The following is a 17,632-nucleotide window of genomic DNA, read 5'->3' on the forward strand; positions in this document are numbered from 1 at the left end:
CTCATTTAAGCCATTACTATCATTATGTATTTTGATGCTCAGATCTTCCCAGATCTGAGGAGCCCCTTCAAGCTGGCTCCTGTGTCCTCTTGTCTGTCTGTCCCCCTTTGATTCTCTGGTTCCCTTTATAGTCTCTGTGTGTTTCTATCTAATCTCTCTCATTCTCTGTGTGTGCTTGTTTGTCTCTGTCTTTGTCTCTGCCTTTATCTTGGTCCTCTTTTTTTTCTTCTCTGTCTGACTGTTGCTGTTCCCTGTCTTTCTCTGTCTTCTCTCTCTGTCTCTCTTTGTCTTTCTCTCTCGTCTCTGTCTCTGACTCTTTCTGTCTCTCTCTCCCCCTCTACTTCTCTCTCTATCTCTTTGCCTCTTTCCCTACTGGCTTTCTCTCTTATTTTGTCCGTTTTTCTCTCCGTGCCTCTCATGGTTCTGTCTCTTTTGCCCAGGACTCACCACTACAGGATCTTCAGCTGGGAGTCCTGGACATGCTGGGTTTGTGGGATGCTGCCACCCGTCCTCTGAACACGCAGAGTGGGGAGGCTTGGACCAGGGTAGTAGGAGGGGGACTTGGAGGAGAACCTTCTCCCTGGTCTGTGATCATGTCTGTGTGTGTCCATGCATATGCAGAGGGCATTGGAAAGCTCTGTACCTTTGGGCTTTGGGGGGTGGGGCGCGGGCTGCAGGCAGAGAAGCGTCAGTGTCTGTGCTCTGCTGCCCCCTGCTGCTGGAGCCGGGAAATGAATCCAGTTATAGGTACCAGGGTGAGGTGCCTCGAAGAGGAATGGTGCCTGCAGGCAGGGCAGGACTTCCCGGGGAGTCCTCTGAATGGGGAGCCTTCCCAGCATGTGCCTGGGCTGGGGGCTGTGGGTGGGAAGAGGGTGGTCCTAAGGAGCGTGGATGCAGGACTTTGCGGCTTAGACTGTGTTCAGATGTGTGGTCACAAGCGGTGTGGGGCCCAACCTCAGGGTGTCTGGAGGGGGCAACTGAGGCCCCTGTTAGTGGTGGGGTGGTGGCTAGCCAGACACGGAGAAGACTTGGACTGCCAGCCCGCCCCTCATCCTATGTGTGTGGTGGTGTAGTTTTTCTTTTTTTTTTTAACATCTTTATTGGAGTATAATTGCTTTACAATGTTGTGTTAGTTTCTGCTGTATAACAAAGTGAATCAGCTATACATATACTTATATCCCCATATCCCCTCCCTCTTGTGTCTCCCTCCCACCCTCCCTATCCCACCCCTCTAGGTGGTCACAAGGCACCGAGCTCATCTCCCTGTGCTATGCAGCTGCTTCCCACTAGCTATCTGTTTTGCATTTGGGAGTTTATATATGTCCATGCCACTCTCTCACTTCGTCCCAGCTTACCCTTCCGCCTCCCCGTGTCCTCAAGTCCATTCTCTACGTCTGCGTCTTTATTCCTGTCCTGCCCCTGGGTTCTTCAGTACCATTTTTTTTTTTTTGAGATTCCATATATATGTGTTAGCATACGGTATTTGTTTTTCTCTTTCTGACTTACTTCACTCTGTATGACAGACTCTAGGTCCATCCACCTCACTACAAATAACTCAATTTCGTTTCTTTTTATGGCTGAGTAATATTCCATTGTATATGAGCGCCACATCTTCTTTATCCATTCATCTGTCGATGGTTACTTAGGTTGCTTCCGTGCCCTGGCTATTGTAAATAGAGCTGCAATGAACATTGTGGTACATGACTCTTTTTGAATTATGGTTTTCTCAGGGTATATGCCCAGTAGTGCGATTGCTGGGTCATATGGTAGTTCTATTTTAGTTTTTTTTTTTTTTTTTTTTTTGCGGTACGCGGGCCTCTTATTGGTGTGGCCTCTCCCGTTGCAGAGCACAGGCTCCGGACGCGCAGGCTCAGCGGCCATGGCTCATGGGCCCAGCTGCTCCGCGGCATGTGGGATCTTCCCGGACCGGGGCACGAACCCGTGTCCCCTGCATCGGCAGTCGGACTCTCAACCACTGTGCCACCAGGGAAGCCCTGGTGGTGTAGTTTTAAAAAGGATATTTAACCTATTGATATTTTCATAATGTAAAGAATAGTAAATAAAAATAAAGATGGAAGAAGCCTTCTGGGCTGGAGCACGGGGTGGTAGTGAGGGTGAGAGAGAGAAAACTGCGGGGCATGGCACTCAGGGACATGGGTAAAAGGTTGAGGGCCATCAGCAGTGGGATGGATGAATGAGTCAGTTGCATGCACACGGTGGAGTACTATGCAGCAGCAAAAAGGAGGGAGCTGCTGCTGTGTGAGCACAGGGATGAATCCCCCACATTCTTGCTGAGTCAGAGAAGCAGACACAGGAGTATACACTGTATAATTCCATCCATATGAAGCTTAAAAACCTGTCAAAATGGATCTTTGGTGATAGAAGTCACAGTAGTATTCACCTTGGGGTGATATTGACTGGGACGGCCACGAGGGAGCCTCCTGGGGTGTGGGTCCATGGGGCATACATGTGTCAAACTGTATTGAGCGATACATTTAAAATGAGTGCACTTTGCTAATAAACTAAATCAGAAAAGTGATTAAGAATCCATGGAGGGGGCTGGGGTTTTCGACTGTTGTCTGACCCCACCTCTGACTGGGAGTCTGGGTCGCACCCACAGCTTTCTCTTTCCCTGGGCACCTTCTCCCATAAATGGGCTTGGGCCTTTCACAGCTGAAGGGGCTCTCACCTCTCCTTTCCCCCAGTGCTTGCCTGCTTCTCCCCTGGTCCCCTGGCTCTTTCCCGAGGAGCCCGGCCTGATCACTCTGCCTCTCCTCCCACAGCCAGAGGACCTGGAGGCCCCCAAGACTCACCACTTCAAGGTGAAGACCTTCAAGAAGGTGAAGCCCTGTGGGATCTGCCGACAGGTCATCACCCGGGAGGGTTGCACCTGCAAAGGTGAGCAGCTGGCTGGGCCACGGGGGATGGGGAGCACGTCTTCACGGGAGTGAGGTGCCCGAGGCCCGGGTCAGGCTGGGATGTCCTTGGGGTCCTGACTTGGCGCCTGGTTCTCATTTGGGAGGGGATGCTGAGCACACAGATAGCAAGCATGTGGGTATGTGTGGATGGCACGTGGCAGGCGATGGGTGGCATGGAAATGGCATGTAGCTTATGTGTGGATGGCATACAGGTGGCATGTGAATGGTTTAGGGAAGACATATGGATATTATGTGGTGGCAGGTGGATGGTGAGTGGCTGGCGTGTGGAGGGCGTGTGAGGGGGTATGGTTGGCCTGCAGATGTCATGTGGTTGGCACGTGGATGGCGTGTGGTCGGCACGTGGAGGGCCTGTGGAAGGTGTGTGTGTGGGGTGTGCCTGGCACTAGGAGTACTGCAAAGATGCCAAGCCGCGGTCCTGCCCTTGTGGCAGCTTAGGGGTGAGTTTAAGAGGCCCCCAATTAGCCTCGGAGGAGGGCCTGCTGAATGGCAGGCTTTTGTAATCCCTGTTCTCATGTGCTCCTGGAACGGCCTGGGCTTGGCTGTCACGGCTGCCGGAGGAGTTGGTGTCTTGCCCCAGGTCACACTGTGAAATCAGAAGGAGGCCTCTGCACCCAGTCTCAGCGACTGACACCGTCACCCACCCAGTTGCCCCACCAGATACCTCCCTCTGTCTCACCCCCACCTCCCATCAGTTACCAGCACTCCCCCCTCCATGCAGCTTGAGTCGCTGAGCCTCTCTGCAGCCAATTCACTCGTGCAGCTGACGGCTGCCCCTCTGCCTCTGGCATCCTGACCCGCCCTCTCAGCCCGCCTCCGCACCAGCTTCTGGAGGGCCTCGATGTCAGGTCCCTGGGTTTAGCCTTGGGAGCCCCCGCTCCCCGAAGACAGCGCACACCCCTTCCTGCGGCTGCGCGGCCTGGTGTTGGAGGTTGGAGAGGGTGGGTGGAAGTGTGTGTGTGCGTGTGCATGTGGGGGGCATTCCAGGCAAAGCCTTTCGGGCCAAGGGCAGAATTTTATGGTCCTTAATTGCAGGACTGGGACACACCCAGATTGAATTTAGGGGGCCCAACAGGAATTGATGCCATACCAAAATTAGCCACATGGTGGCACCCTCCTCCCAAGAGTCCTGGCTGGCGCGGGTGGTGGTTTCGGGTCGGAGCTGGGAGAAGCCGGGGAGGCGTTGCCTAGGCTGGGGTTTTGCCTTTTGCTTCCGTCACCACCTCCACCTCATCCCGTCCCTTGAAGCTGCTCATGTTAGCCCCCCCCCCGCGCCCCGTTCCTTCCTTCCTCGCCCAATGCACCTTCCCTTCCCCCCAGTGACTCTGACACAGCTCTGATAGGAGGCAGCACAGGGCTGGGGGTGTAAGGAAGTCCGGCACTCTCACTGCGTGACCTTGGGCACATCTCTGGCCGCATATTTTGTGATCGTCTGTGGTCCTAACTTCCCCAGATGACCTGGCTTGAGGGCCCGGGTTGAGGAGGGGATTTGACCCCATGTGCATGGAAGGCTCCCAAGGCAAGCAGAGATGACCCCGGTCTCACCTGGTTCAGAGCCTGGCCCTGCTGGTGTGAACCGGAGTGGAGGGTAGGTGGCCAGTGGGCTGCCAGGCTGGGGTGGCCGCTCTGGGTGAGTTAGTGGGAAGAAGAGGGAAAAAAGCCAGGGCCACTCTCCAGAGGCACCACCAGGTGTCAGGACTGGGCCATGGAAGGGCCAGGGACCCCCAGCCCCACAAGGGAAGACAGAAGACTCCCAGCTATACAGGCCACATGTGTATCCCCAGCAAGAGGGTTGGGGTCACTAGGCTTGGGGGCAGGGTTGGGGCCACTGGGCTTACTGGTGGGAGATGCAGGAGTGTGCCAACTCTCTGTGCTTTGGAACCAGGAGGTTGTGGTGGCGTGAGATCCCCCTTATCCTTCCCTCTCTCCCTTCCTCCATCCATCCATCCATCCATCCATCCATCCATCCATCCATCCATCCAGGGCCACCAGATATAGTTGTACAGGTTGTTCTCTGGCTGAGGGGGCCATTCACCAAGGCCAATCCAAAGGGTTTGCGTGCTCTCTGGTTCCTCTTCCAGTCTTCAAGTCTCCGGCTGCACCATGGTGACCCTCTGGATTCGTGGCTGGGGGTTCTGGGTCGAATGTCAAGGCCCTGCATTCACAGTCTCCACGGGGCTTGCAAAGCTGAGGGAATCTTGCTGCAGACAGGGGCAGTGAGGACACCTTCCCAGATCTAGAGAGACTGGGGCATTTTCCTGTCTCCCACTGGCTGCCCTGCCCCATAGCTCCCCATCCTACTGCATTTCACTGTTTAATGGACTATGGCTGAAGGGGGTGGGGTGGGAGACGGGGTCGGGAAGAGAGTCAAGGAACCTGGGGTCTAGTTCTGGTTCTGGGAGACTCAAAGGCGAACAAGGCAGACCAAGAACGAAGGTGTGTGGACATGTGGGTGTAAGCGTGACGGATATACAGGCAAAGAGGTGGTCGTGAGACTGCGGCTGGTCTTCTGCTGTGCTGAGTCTGTTTCCTCCTGTGTATCGCGGGGTTAATAGTAAACCCTGTCCTCGTCTCTTGAGGGGTGCTTGTGAGGGGCACTGAGGCTCTGTGTGTGGCTGTAAAGTGAGCACTAGTGTCAGGACAAAGGCTCCCTGGATGAGACAACTGGAGGAGAAGAGGCCTGGGGCCTTTGTCAGGGGCCCAGCCTCGACTTCTGGGCCTGCCACTCACAGGCCAGGTGACCTCAGATAAATCCCTTCACCGCTTGAACCTCAGTTTCCTCATCTATAGATAAGGGTTTGGACCAAGAATATCTGCTGAGGGCTTCCCTGGTGGCGCAGTGGTTGAGAATCTGCCTGCCGATGCAGGGGACACGGGTTCAAGCCCTGGTCTGGGAAGGTCCCACATGCCGCGGAGCAACTGGGCCCGTGAGCCACAACTACTGAGCCTGCGCGTCTGGAGCCTGCGCTCCGCAACGGGAGAGGCCACGATAGTGAGACGCCCGCGCACCACGATGAAGAGGGGCCCCCGCTTGCCACGACTAGAGAAAGCCCTCGCACAGAAGCGAAGGCCCAACACAGCCAAAAATAAATAAATAAACAGACCAATGAACCAACAACAACAAAAAAGAATATCTACTGAGGCCCAGACCATGGGGGTCCTGGAGAATTCCCTTGTTGGAGTCTGGAGAGCCTGGAGAACTCTCCCAGTGTAGGCTGCCACTCCACCCCCGTGTGTATGTGTACACCCATCTGACAATCATGAACCTCTGGGCTGGATGCCATGCCAGGTACTGGTGCCAAGACCCAGCCCCTGACCTGGGAAGACAGACATGCTGTCAGTCAGAGAGCCCGGTGGCAAAGCTGACACAGAGGTGTGTGTGAAAAGCTGTCTCTGACTCAGCAGAGATTTTCCTGTCAAGCTTCAGGAGGGAAGCCATATGTAGGCTGGGTCTTGAGGGATGTGTAGGAGTTCCTCAGTTCAAACAGAGGGTTTCCCACAGGTCTCTGGGAGCAGTGCTCTAGGGAGTCTAGGGCCTTGCCCAAGAGCCCTAGCCTCCCACCAGGCTGAAACCCAAGGGAAGAGACCAGAATGCCAGCTCAAGGGCCCAAGGCCTGCCCTCTGGATCTGGATTGGGGCCCAGACTTAGAGTACTCCCCTTCTTAATGTTTCTGGTCAGCTTGGAAGGTGGGGGCAGTTACCTGCAGTTTCCCCAGGGTGGAAACGTGCCTTAATGGGAGAAGTCTATCTAGAAGCCCTCACTGGTTGGATTTGGGGAAACCTTGTTTCAGGGAGCTTTCTCTTTACTGGGGATCCCAGCTTCTACCCTGTGTCTGAGTCACTCCCTTCTTGGAGTCACTGGAAGCAGCCTGGTAGGGTGGGAAGATGCTGTTTTCCAGTCCTGGCTTCCCCCTGCGTGGTTGTGTGACCTTGGGTGAGACAATTAACCTCTGGGCCTGGTTTTCCTGGTTCTCTAAATGAGGGGTTGGACTAGATCAGAGGTTCTTAACCATGTTCCAAAGGAGCTGTAGAGTTCTTTAGGGGCCCGAGGGGGTAGGAAAAAGGGGGAAACCCAAGGGCAGGCTTAAGGACCTGGGGCCCTGGAACCCCTGCCCACTTTAATCAGAGCAGCTCTGGTTTTAGAAGTTAAAAATATATCAGGAAGCAGGATGGTGTGGGGGTCTTGCACTTGGCTCAGACATCCTAGATTCAAATCCCAGCTCTTACCAGTGAGAACTGAGGCAGACTGTTTCACCTTTCTCTGCCTTAGTTGCCTCACCTTTAAAACGGGACACACGGCAAACTTCCCGCCTTGGGCTACCGTGGGGATTACGTGAGATAATATATGTAAAGTGCTCAGAACAGATCCTGGCACATAACAAGCATTCAGTAAGTGCCGACCAATATCACTGAGCTTCCATGTAAGAGTCCAGCTGCATCAGGATTTTGGCTGCCAAAACAAGAGCTTGAAAACCACTGGATGGGATGACCTGGAAGGTTTCTTCGTGCTTCAACTTCAGAGCCGCACCATACCGACTCCCCCGCGACCACCCCCGGAGTCACCTTGCATTAGGGTTCTCCAGAGAAACAGGACAGCAGGATAGACAGGTAAGTAGGTAGACAGACAGACAGATATTCATTATAAGGAATTGGCTCACATGATTGTAGAGACTTGGCAAGTCCAAAATCTGCAGGGCAGACGGTCAGGTTGGAGACCCAGGGAAGAGTTGCAGTTCAAGTCCAAAAGCTGGCAGAATGCCTTCTTGCTTGGGGAGATCAGTCTTTGTTGTTCAGGCCTTCAACTGATTGGACGGGGCCCACCCACATATGGCAGGGAATGCGCTTTACTCAGAATCTACTGATTTAAATGTTCATCTCACCCAAAAAACAAACCATTCACAGAAACATCTAGAAGAATGTTAAACAAATCTCTGGGTACCATGGACTAGCCAAGTTGGCACCTAATATAAACCATCATATGCCTCCAGGCCAGGCTACGGAAGTAAGCAAGGCAGGGAAGGGCGGCGAGGTCTGGTGGGCAGGTGGGCGGCTGAGCAGGTCTCTGCCAGCTGGGGAAGGAGCGGAGGCCGGCCGCGCATGCAGGCAGTTATCGCCGGGGTCAGGTGCACACCGAGGCTATGCGCTCATTTTCCGACCCGAGGCCAGGAGGAAAAGGCCATTTAGATCCCAACAATGTGGCTTCCTGTGTTCCCGAGAGGCAGGAAGCCACCCCAGGAGAGAGTCCAGGCAGCCCAGCAAGGCAGGAGTTGGCCAAGGGCTGGGGTTGGGGTGCAGTGCCCCACCCCTGCAGGTAACCTACAGACCCCTCCCCTCTAAGGTGCTTTCTCCTCCGTCTCAGGCCGCTGGCCTGGCCCTGCTGTGAGGGGGCAGTGTTGACACCCGTGGGCTGAGGTGGGGCTCCTGGGCTCCATGGAGTTTGGGTTTGACAGGGTCCCTCCCCAGGGGGCTTCATCTTGCAGGGTCACTAGCCTTCCGTGGGAGCTAGGGAAGGCTGTGGTCTTCTCAGGTGGGGTGGATCATGAGATGTGTGTCCAGGGAGGACTCAGGCATCTGAGGGATGCCAGGAGGGGGAGGCTGGAGTTTTCCTGCCCTCGTTCCCCTGCAACGAGAAATGGTACCCTGTGGAGTGGGCATCCCTGTCAACCGGGTGTTTCCTCAACAGCGTTTGGGATGTTTTCAGGGTTGGAACCTGGGTTCCCCCCTTTGTTGGTTGTGGGGAGGAAGTGGTGGGTGGTGACTATGATGGAGAGACTGGCTGGGGTTACACACACACTCTCACAGCTGGAAGAGAGCTTGCAGACCATCTGTTCCAGGGGTCGGAAATGCAAGAGCCTTCAGAGAAAAGCAGGCAAGTGAGTGTGGACAGCAGGCCCTGGTGGGGGCCCCAGGGATCCGGAGAGAGCTGCTCTGCTGGAAGGCACTCCAACTAAGAGAAGAATTCTTGCCTTTGTGACTTAAACACTGAGCCGGTTAATGAAGACAAGCGTGCAGGCCCAATCTACCCTGGAGGCTGCCAGTTGGCTGCCTTATTTTCTGAGCAGGAGTCTGAGACTCAGAGAGGGGAGTGACTTGCTTCAGGTCACACAGCTCTGATAGCAGTCAGGACTAGAACTCAGCTCTCCTGACTCGGGGCTCTTCCATATAACAGTCACGAAGGTGATGGAGATGCGGCTGATATAGCTAATCCTTATACAGAATATCCTCTGGGCTGGCCACGTATATTAACTCATTTAATTCTCACAACTCTGTGATGTAGATGCTATTATTACGCCCATTTTCGAGATGAAGGGATGAAGGCTCAGAGCGGTTAAGTAACTTGCCCCAGATCACAGAGCTGGTGTGTGACCTGCATCTGAGCTGAGAGCCAATGTACATGAAGCCAGGTAGGTAAGTGGGTAGGTGGAGAGCAGGACCCATGGACGAATGGATGAAGGATCAGTTAACTCCTTTAGTGCTCCCACTAGGCTTGATCATAGGTGGTGTTTGTCCTGAAGCACTTGGGAAGACTGACTATGGTCCCCACCTGCCTTCTCCCAGTAGGGGGTGGAGCTGAAGAGCGAGGCTCCCCGACCCTCACTTGTGTCTTTTCTGTTGCCCCAGAGTGTCAGTCCTGGTTCCAGGGGTTTAGGCTGGGGAGAATCCTTCCAGTTTGAAATTTACTATACATTTATTGAGCCCATCTATGCCAGACCCAGTGCTAGGGGATGGGGCAGGATACAAAGCTGCAAAGTTGAACAGGACCTCCCTTTCTGTCTTAAAGCAGTTGAATGTGGGGGAGAACCAATAATAAAGGAATACTTAGTCCTCCAAGGTGACAAGCACTTTCCAAGCGTTGTGGGCTGAGGATTCTTGGAGCACAGAGGAGAGAGGGACCATCTTTGAATTATCCAGGGAGGGACATTTTGAACTGGGCCTTGAGGGATGTATATGAGCTCACCATTCCAGACCTGAACCTTGTAGACTCGAAGTCTGTGTGGGGAGTTTGGTGGGGCAGGAACAGTTCTCTTTAGTGGCAGTGGCTGGAGGTAGAGGCAAGACTAGGCCATGTAGGGCCTTATAAGTGTGTTGAGGAGCTAGACAGAGGGTCTAAGCAGGGGTACAATGTGATCAGTTTGTACTTGAGAATGGCCTGTGACTCTGTGGATTGAAAGGAGACAAGGCTGGTGGGGAGAGGGGGCCCAGGGAAGGATAACTGGTCTGAACTGGTGCAGTGGTGTGGGAGGAAGGTTGGGATTCAGCAGCCTCTTTGGATGACTAATTGCTTGGTAGGGTAAGGAACGGGAAGAAGGAGTTACAGAGAGGAATATGCAGGTACCCAGGGAGCAAGGAAGGACCCAGGGGAGGGCCTCTGGTCTTTGTTCGCAGCATCAGCCTTTGGCCTCTTGCTTTCTGAGGGATCCTGTGCTCTGGTTTCTGTATTAGTTAGCTGTAGCTGCATAACAAATTACTCTAAAACTTAGCAGTTTAAAACAAGTACAGAATTATTCTGTCACATAGTGTCTGTGGGTCAGGGATTCATGAGTGGGGATTCATCCACGTAACTGGGTGGTTCGGACTCTGGGTGTCTCGTGAAGTTGCAGTCAAGGTAGCTGGGGCTGTAGTCATCTGAAGGCCTGACAGGGGTGGAAGATACGCTTCCAAGGTGGTTCAGTTGTGCGCCAGTCAACTTTGTGCTGGCTGGTGGCAGGTGTTCATTACATGGCCCTCTGTACTGGGCTGCTTGAGTGTCCTCATGACATGGTAACTGGCTTCCCCTAGACCGAGTGATCCAGGAGACAAAGGCTGAAGCCACCAGTGCCTTTGATGACTTAGCTTCAGAAGTCATATACCATCTTTTCTATAATATCCAATTGGTATATAAACCAGTTCATTGTGGGAGGGGACTGCAGAAGGGTGAGCATACCAGGAGGCGAGACACACTGGGGGCCGCCTTGGAGGCTGGCTGCCGCAGTTTACCTTTCTGTGACACATTTGAACGTGCCAGTGGTCTGAGAAGTGAGAAGCCAGCTAAACGGCATATTTCAAATTACAGCAGGAGGGATGCAGGTTAGAGAGAAGGAAATACTGCCCTATGGGAGAATACCTGAGACAGGTGACTGAGATTGTAAAGGAGCCTTCCCTGGAGGGGACTCAGGGCAAGAGGGTTTCCCTGGGGTTGGGAGCAGGTGCTTCTGAAAGGGCAAAAATTCATTTGTGGGGGCTTGACAATGCCTGCGCTGCTTGGAACCTGCCACTTGAATTCAGTTTGCTGAGCTTTTGTCTTTTGAGCTGGGGGCTGGGGGCTGGGGGAGGTATATTCCTTTGCTCCCCACTCTAGAGCTTTCAAGGACAAGCTCTCCGCATTCCAGCACGTAGGGAGAACTCAGCACATTGTACTGCAATTGCCCAATGATTTCCCCATCTGCCCTCCATTCAAGGGCATTTATTGAGTGTCTGTCCACTGTGTGACAGGCAGGCCTGCCCTGCAGGCCATTCACTGCCAAGAGTGCCTGCCCGAGAGAGCACTGGAATCGGTCCACATTTTGCTCACCAAGCCATGCGTCCAGGTACAGGGCTGGGTCCTCCTGGAGAACGAGCATCTTCTTGCCATTCCCACAAAGACAGTATAGTCAGTGTCCAGTGGGCTGGTCTGCCCAGAGGTTGGGACTTCTTCTAATTTGCACAGAGGTGCTGTTTGGTGCTGTTCGCTTGGAACAGACACTGTTCTAGCTGCTGGGGATACAGTGTGAATGAGACAGGCATGTTCCCTGCCGTCATCCGTCTGGTGTAGGGAGATATACTATATGTAAGTGAGCAGGAATTACCCCAGATGAGTTCAGACTGTGAGCTGTGCTAAGAGGATTTTATCAGGGTGCTGCTGAGAAAGAATAATGGCGAGCCTACTGTAATTTGGGTGGTCAGGGAAAGCCTCTTTGAAGAGATGGCTCTCAGTGGATTCTAGAAGTAGAAGAAGGATGTGGCTTGGTGAACAATGGAGAGATGGAGTGAGGGAGAGCTTTCCAGGCAGCCAGAACAGCAAGTGCAAAGGCCCTGAGGTAGGAAAGTTCTGATGCACTCTGTGAACGTCAGGAGTATGAAGTCTGATGCCGAAGAAAGATGCAGTCCTGGCTCTCACTGTGCTCCCAGTGTCTAGAGTGGGGTTGGGAGGCCTGGAGTGAACACTTAGGGGTGCCTTATTGATTGACTATGAGACACTGTGGGGAGGGTTATGGTTCAGGAAAAGACTGAGTGGGGGGGGATGATTAAATGGGGGTGCACATAAACTCCAGGGGAGATCTTCAGGTCAACTCAGCAAACATTTATTAAGCCTCTACTACGTACCAGGCACTGTATCTCTCGTGTGTGTGTGTGTGTGTGTGTGTGTGTGTGTGTGTTTGTGAGAGAGAGAGAGAGAGAGAGAGAGAGAGCGAGCCAGGAGGTCCCTTCCTTGAAGGAGCCCACAGTGTAGGAACCAAGATGGTGCAGGAAATGGCACTCTGTGGTGATGCCTTCAAGGAGGAGGGAAGAGTGAGAGAGGCCTCCAGAGGAGGGGCCCAGGCCTTATTCTTGAAGACCTGGCATTTGATTAGCAGAGGAAGAGGAAAAGTCCCTTGGTTTGGAGGCAGTGGCCCAGTGGGGCGCCTGCCTGACTGGAAGGGCCTTCAAAGCTCAGGCCACATGGCCAGAGGCTTTCTCAATTCCACCTTCCTAGGCCAGAAAAGAAGGCATGGGGGTGGGGCTAGGCAGGCTGCCGGCGTCAGAGTGGAAACACCCTCTGCAGGGGCGTTGCCTGGGGTTGGGGGGGTGGGGCAGAGGGAGAAGCAGAAAGGCTTGATGGGTGGGTCTGACCTGACGTGGGTGGCTGGGGGCGGAGAAGTCCCCGGGCCGTGCGGCTGGTGGGGTCAGGAAAGCCTTGCGCATCACGGGCTGAACCACAGGCTGCGCTGGGGCCAGAACTAGGTGCTGGAGAACAAGGGCTGGCCAAGGTCACATCCTACACTCCACCTGGTGTGCCTCCCAGCCTCCCCCCGACCCCTACTCCCACTGACAAAGCAGAAGCCTTCGTGTGGGGTGCCTGGGAGCCTCTTTTGGCGGCTCTGGGCCTTCAGCTGTGCCTCAGTCTCCCTTCTGCGTTCTGCTGGGGATCTGGTTGGCTCGTGGTTGGAAAGGGGTTGGCTAACTGTAGATCCAGGAGGCAGGGCAGCCGACTGTGGTCCGGGGCTGTGAGGACTCGCCGTCAGGGTGGCTCCCTGTTCCCTAACCAGCGCCCCTGACCCACCTGCCTCCGCAGCCCAAGTCAGCGCAGGAACTCAGCTCAGGAGACCCCTCACCCATCTTCGGGACCTGGTGAGAGGGGCTCACCAAATCCTGGGTGGAGGGCCCTGGGGTTAGGGTGGGCAGGCTGGGACATTCCAGGCTGAGGGAACCCCACAGGAAATTTGATTCCAGCTTCTGGTAGTGGGAGGGCAGAGCAAGTCGTGTGTGTGTGTGTGTGTGTGTGTGTGTGTGTGTGTGTGTGTGTGCGCGCGCGCGTGCGTGCGTGTGCGTGCGTGTGTGTGTGTGTCTCAACTCACGTGTATTTCAACACATAAAGTTTGTGAATCTGTGCCCACACGTCTGTGTACAGGCTGTACTCCGAGGATCTCCCATGAAATTGTGTGTGCGACTCCCCCCCCCCCGCCCCCAGTCAGAGGTTTCTCCTTGAGCTTGTGAGTGGGTGTGCAAGGCTGGCTATGTGTGCACGTATGGCTGAGTGTATGGGTGTAAGTGGTTATTGGTGTCTCTGTGTGTGTGTGTGTGTGTGTGTGTGTGTGTGTGCGCGCGCGCACGCGTGCGCGGGCCTCTCCTGGACCATGAATTGGGTCTGTGTGACTCTCCTGGGGGGAGTGAGTGTGATCGTGGTTCCCGGGTGCCAGCTGCCTGCAGGGCGTGTAAGGGGAGAAGGTCCCCTTATTCCTAGCTCGGCTGACAAGGACCCTGGGTCCGGGCCACCTCTGCCCTCTGCAAGGATCCAGCGGCGGAGTCGGTTCCCCTCCTCTCCCCTCGCTCCTCCCAACTTCCCGCGGCCGCCCGAGGGGCTCTGGCAACGTGGTCTAGGCGCCTCCTCGGCCCGCGGGTTCGCAGTCCCGGGCGTTCTCGCCCCTCAGGCCCCGGGGAGCTGCGGCAGCCCCCCGCCCCCTCCCCTCTCCGTCCCTCCTTCCCTCCGTCCCTCCTTCCCTCCCGAGCGCGGATTGCGGGCGGGGGTGGGAGGAGATTTCGCCGGAGTTTCCATTTCATACCTCGCGGCTAAACTTTCTTTCTGTGTCTCGCCCTCTTGCAGTCTGCAGCTTCTCCTGTCATCGGAAATGCCAGGCCAAGGTAAGGGGCTGCGGGCCGCTGGCCCCGCGGGGGGCTTGAGGACCGGACGGGCCAGGGGTCACGGGACTGGAGCGGGGGCGCCGGCGGGCCGGGGGCGGTGCCCTGATCGTCCCCTCCTTCTCTCTTTGTTTATGCAAAGCTTCTGGGCCCCGGAGCTGGCTCAGGTCAAGGTGAAGGCGAGGGCCGGGGGCGGGGGCGGCGAGGGGGATGGGGGCGCGATGCGCAGGCTCGGCGGCTATTGGGGGTGGCTGGCGGGGATCGAGCTCCTGGAGAAGGGCCTTTGAAGGTATTTCCACCTAGTTCTCAAGGGGAGTGAATGTATGAAGGCGGAGAGGGATGCATTTCAATTCCCCCTTGGGCAGCGCAGAGCTCTAGTTGGCCGGATTTGGCCAGCCTAGAAAAACGCGGGATAGTGCCACAGCCATAGGACCCCGAGGGCGGAGAAGGGGATAGGTAGGGGGAGTGGGGGTGAGGTGGAAAAAGGTCAGAGGTCAGCGTCGCGCTGGGTCTGGAACCTCCTTGAGCGACTGTCCACTCTCTTCATTGGCGGGATCCCACTTCGGTGCTCAGTTTCCCCATCAGTGTTTCCTGGCTTGTCTTAGTGGGAGAGGAAAACAGGAGGAAAGAAAGACCAGAGGAATTGCTGGGTCCTGGCTGGCCAGGTTGGCTGGTCCCTTGCTGCATCCTCTCATGCTTTTGCAGAAGAGTGGTCACCTGGTGGCAGCCTTGGAGTAATGGGGGTGGGGGTGGGGATGACACCAGGATGGATTTTGATGGATGACTTGGGAAGGAAATTGTTCCGTCAGATGCGCTCAACTTTCTGGAGGTGGAAGTGCTCTGCCTCAACCTTTCATGTGCAGCCAGTCTACGCACTGTCCCCATTATTGTTAATATCCTCCCTGCCCTCTAACCCCTGCCTTTGCTGTTCACACTTAATCTTTCAGGAAGGAGTTCAGTGAATGGAAGGAAGGGGGAGGATGCTTCAAAAAGGAGCTTTGAGGAGTTGAGGCCCAGTGTCTGGTGCATCTCATGCTCTGCTTCTTATTAGCTGGGTGACCTTGGGCAAGTCATGTAACCTCTCTGAGCCTCTGTTTCATTCTCAAGGATATGGGAGTAAGAAAAGGTTATTATGAGGATGAGATGGGATAATGTGTGTGACGTGCCCAGCACAGTGCCTGACACACAATAGGTGCTCAAAAACATAACAGGTAATTGATTATTATCAGTTGGTAGCTCTGAGGGCGGAGAGTTACATTGGAGAAAGGTGCTGATGGAGTAGGCCTCTCTGAGAGGGGATCCACTTCCTCCTGAGTGACCTTGCTCAAGCAGAGTACACAGCCTTGCTGTGGGGTAGGGGAGGGGTCTCTCCATCTGGAAACTCCAGGTTGGAGGGCTGTCCCGGCAGAAGTGCAAAAGGCCTGGCTTGTTTCTGCCACCTGGACAGTTTCTGCCCCTTCTGTTGTCTTCTGCTTTTCTGACAACCTCAGCCTTTTCTTCTCTGGGGGGGAAGTGAGTTTCTGCCTCTCCCTGCATCTCCCACCTTGTTCTCTTCATCCAGAGCAGAGTTTTTCCACCTTTAACCCCAGAACCTTCCGGTGTTCTTGCTCCTCCCCAATCAACCCCCCCCTTCCTGCACCTGTTTCTCTTAATAACAATGGACATTTGTACAGTGCTGTAGGCCTTAGAAAACACTTCAATGCGTTATCTGATTTTATTCTTTTAATTCTACCAGAGCATAAAACAGGCCGAAAGATCTCGTTGTTTTACAGATAAACCGAGGCACCCAAAGGTTGATTGACTTCCCCAATATCTCACAGTATAATTCCTCACCCATTTCTGTCCCTGGGCCTTTGCGCTTCCTTCTAAAATGTCCCTCTTGCCTAGGGGCAGACATTCCTTGATGCTTACCTGCCTTTCCCCCTTTGCCTTCCATCTCCTGCGGTAGTGGATAGAGTCAGAGAGGATAGGTGATGAATGTCCAGTGAAGGCCTGAGTAGGGTGAAAGGGGGGCCAGAGAGGCTGAGAGGTGCGACAGAAGATGGCTCCTTGCTGTACAGCTGCCTCCTGTGTGGACGCAGAGAGATGACAAAGATGGCTTCTGGGAGGCGTACTCTGCTTGGCAGTTCTCACATACGCTGGGGGGTCAGAATACACCAGGCTGCAGCAGCCCTGCTCTGCCCAGCCAATGAGGCTAACCCGGAGGGGAGAGGGGGCCTGGCAGGGCAGTGGCCAGACAGATAAATGGGGCTTTTTATAGGATTTTCCTCTATAGGAAATGGTACCCACTGGGGGTGTGAGCTCCACCCACCTGGCAAGTCTCTCCCCTAAAACTACAGATCTTGCTAACGCCCTGCCTTTTCCTCCTGCCGGGAAAGGGTGATGTGAGCCCCAGACCACACAGCAGAGCTCTGTACCCTGGATTTTATAACCAGATCAACTTGGAGGTCATCTCATCCATCCCCCTGCCTCTAGAAGGGATTCATTAAACCAATGTTTTTTGAGCTCTTTCCATATGCCAGACACTGTTGTCGGTGAACAAGACAGAGAAGGCCTCTGCCCTCATGGGACTGACATTCTCACAGGGGAGACAGACCATAACTAGGCAAACAAGTTATGAGGGCATCGAGCTAGAGCGGGGGCTAGAGAATGATTAGGCTGAGTGGCCCAGGACAACTCCTCCAAGGAAGTATTGTGTGCGAGGAGACTCCAGTGATGTTACATGATGATTTGAGAGATGGAAAGAGCCAGTGCACCCGAGGTGAGGTGAGCTTGTCACGCTTGGAAGAAAGCCGTGTGGCTGGAGAGGAGTGAGCACTGGCGGGTCCTAAGCGTGAGGCATGATCTGATCTCCACTTGGAGAAGGCCACTCTGACCTTGAGCAGGCAGAAGTGTGGGAGCAGGGAGGGGGGTCAGGAGGCGGCTGATGTCCAGGTGAGAGACGCTGGCGGCTTAGTCCATGGCGCTTGCCAGAAAGATGGTGAGAAGGGACCAGGCCTGGGATGCCTTCTGGGGTAGAGCCCAGAGCCTGGCTGTGGATGGGATGGGATGTTGGGTGTGAGAGTGAGAATGGGCTCAAGGATGACTCCCAGGTTTTTGGCCAGAGTCACCGGGTACACGTGGTTCTGTTTACTGAGGTAGATGAAGAGTGTGGGAAATTTCTAGGGAAGAGGGTGCCAGGACTTCTGCTTTGCTTGGTCTCTTATTTCACAGTTCTTTTCCCACACACTGGGGATTTCTTGCTGGTATTGATCCTCTCCTGTCCTCTCAAATTCAGCTCGCTCTGGCCACCCCTCTGGTAAGTGGCTGGTTCTAGATGCCTAAACATGCCTCCTTCCAGA

At 54.6% G+C, this 17,632-nt stretch overlaps 1 protein-coding gene across 6 annotated transcripts in view; it reads left to right on the plus strand.

Annotated features, from left to right (window-relative positions):
• The window catches only part of TNS1 (tensin 1), a 205,309-nt gene that overhangs the window by 17,042 nt on the left and 170,635 nt on the right, over positions 1–17,632 (plus strand). For all 6 annotated transcript variants that reach the window (XM_070045901.1, XM_070045904.1, XM_070045902.1 and 3 more), the window contains exons 2-3: positions 2,784–2,898; positions 14,257–14,294. In XM_070045901.1, coding sequence (XP_069902002.1) covers positions 2,784–2,898; positions 14,257–14,294 — 153 coding nt within the window. The remainder of the gene's footprint in view (positions 1–2,783; positions 2,899–14,256; positions 14,295–17,632) is intronic.

This window comes from Globicephala melas, chromosome 7 (assembly GCF_963455315.2).
Source record: "Globicephala melas chromosome 7, mGloMel1.2, whole genome shotgun sequence".
In the NCBI taxonomy this organism is placed as follows: domain Eukaryota; kingdom Metazoa; phylum Chordata; class Mammalia; order Artiodactyla; family Delphinidae; genus Globicephala; species Globicephala melas.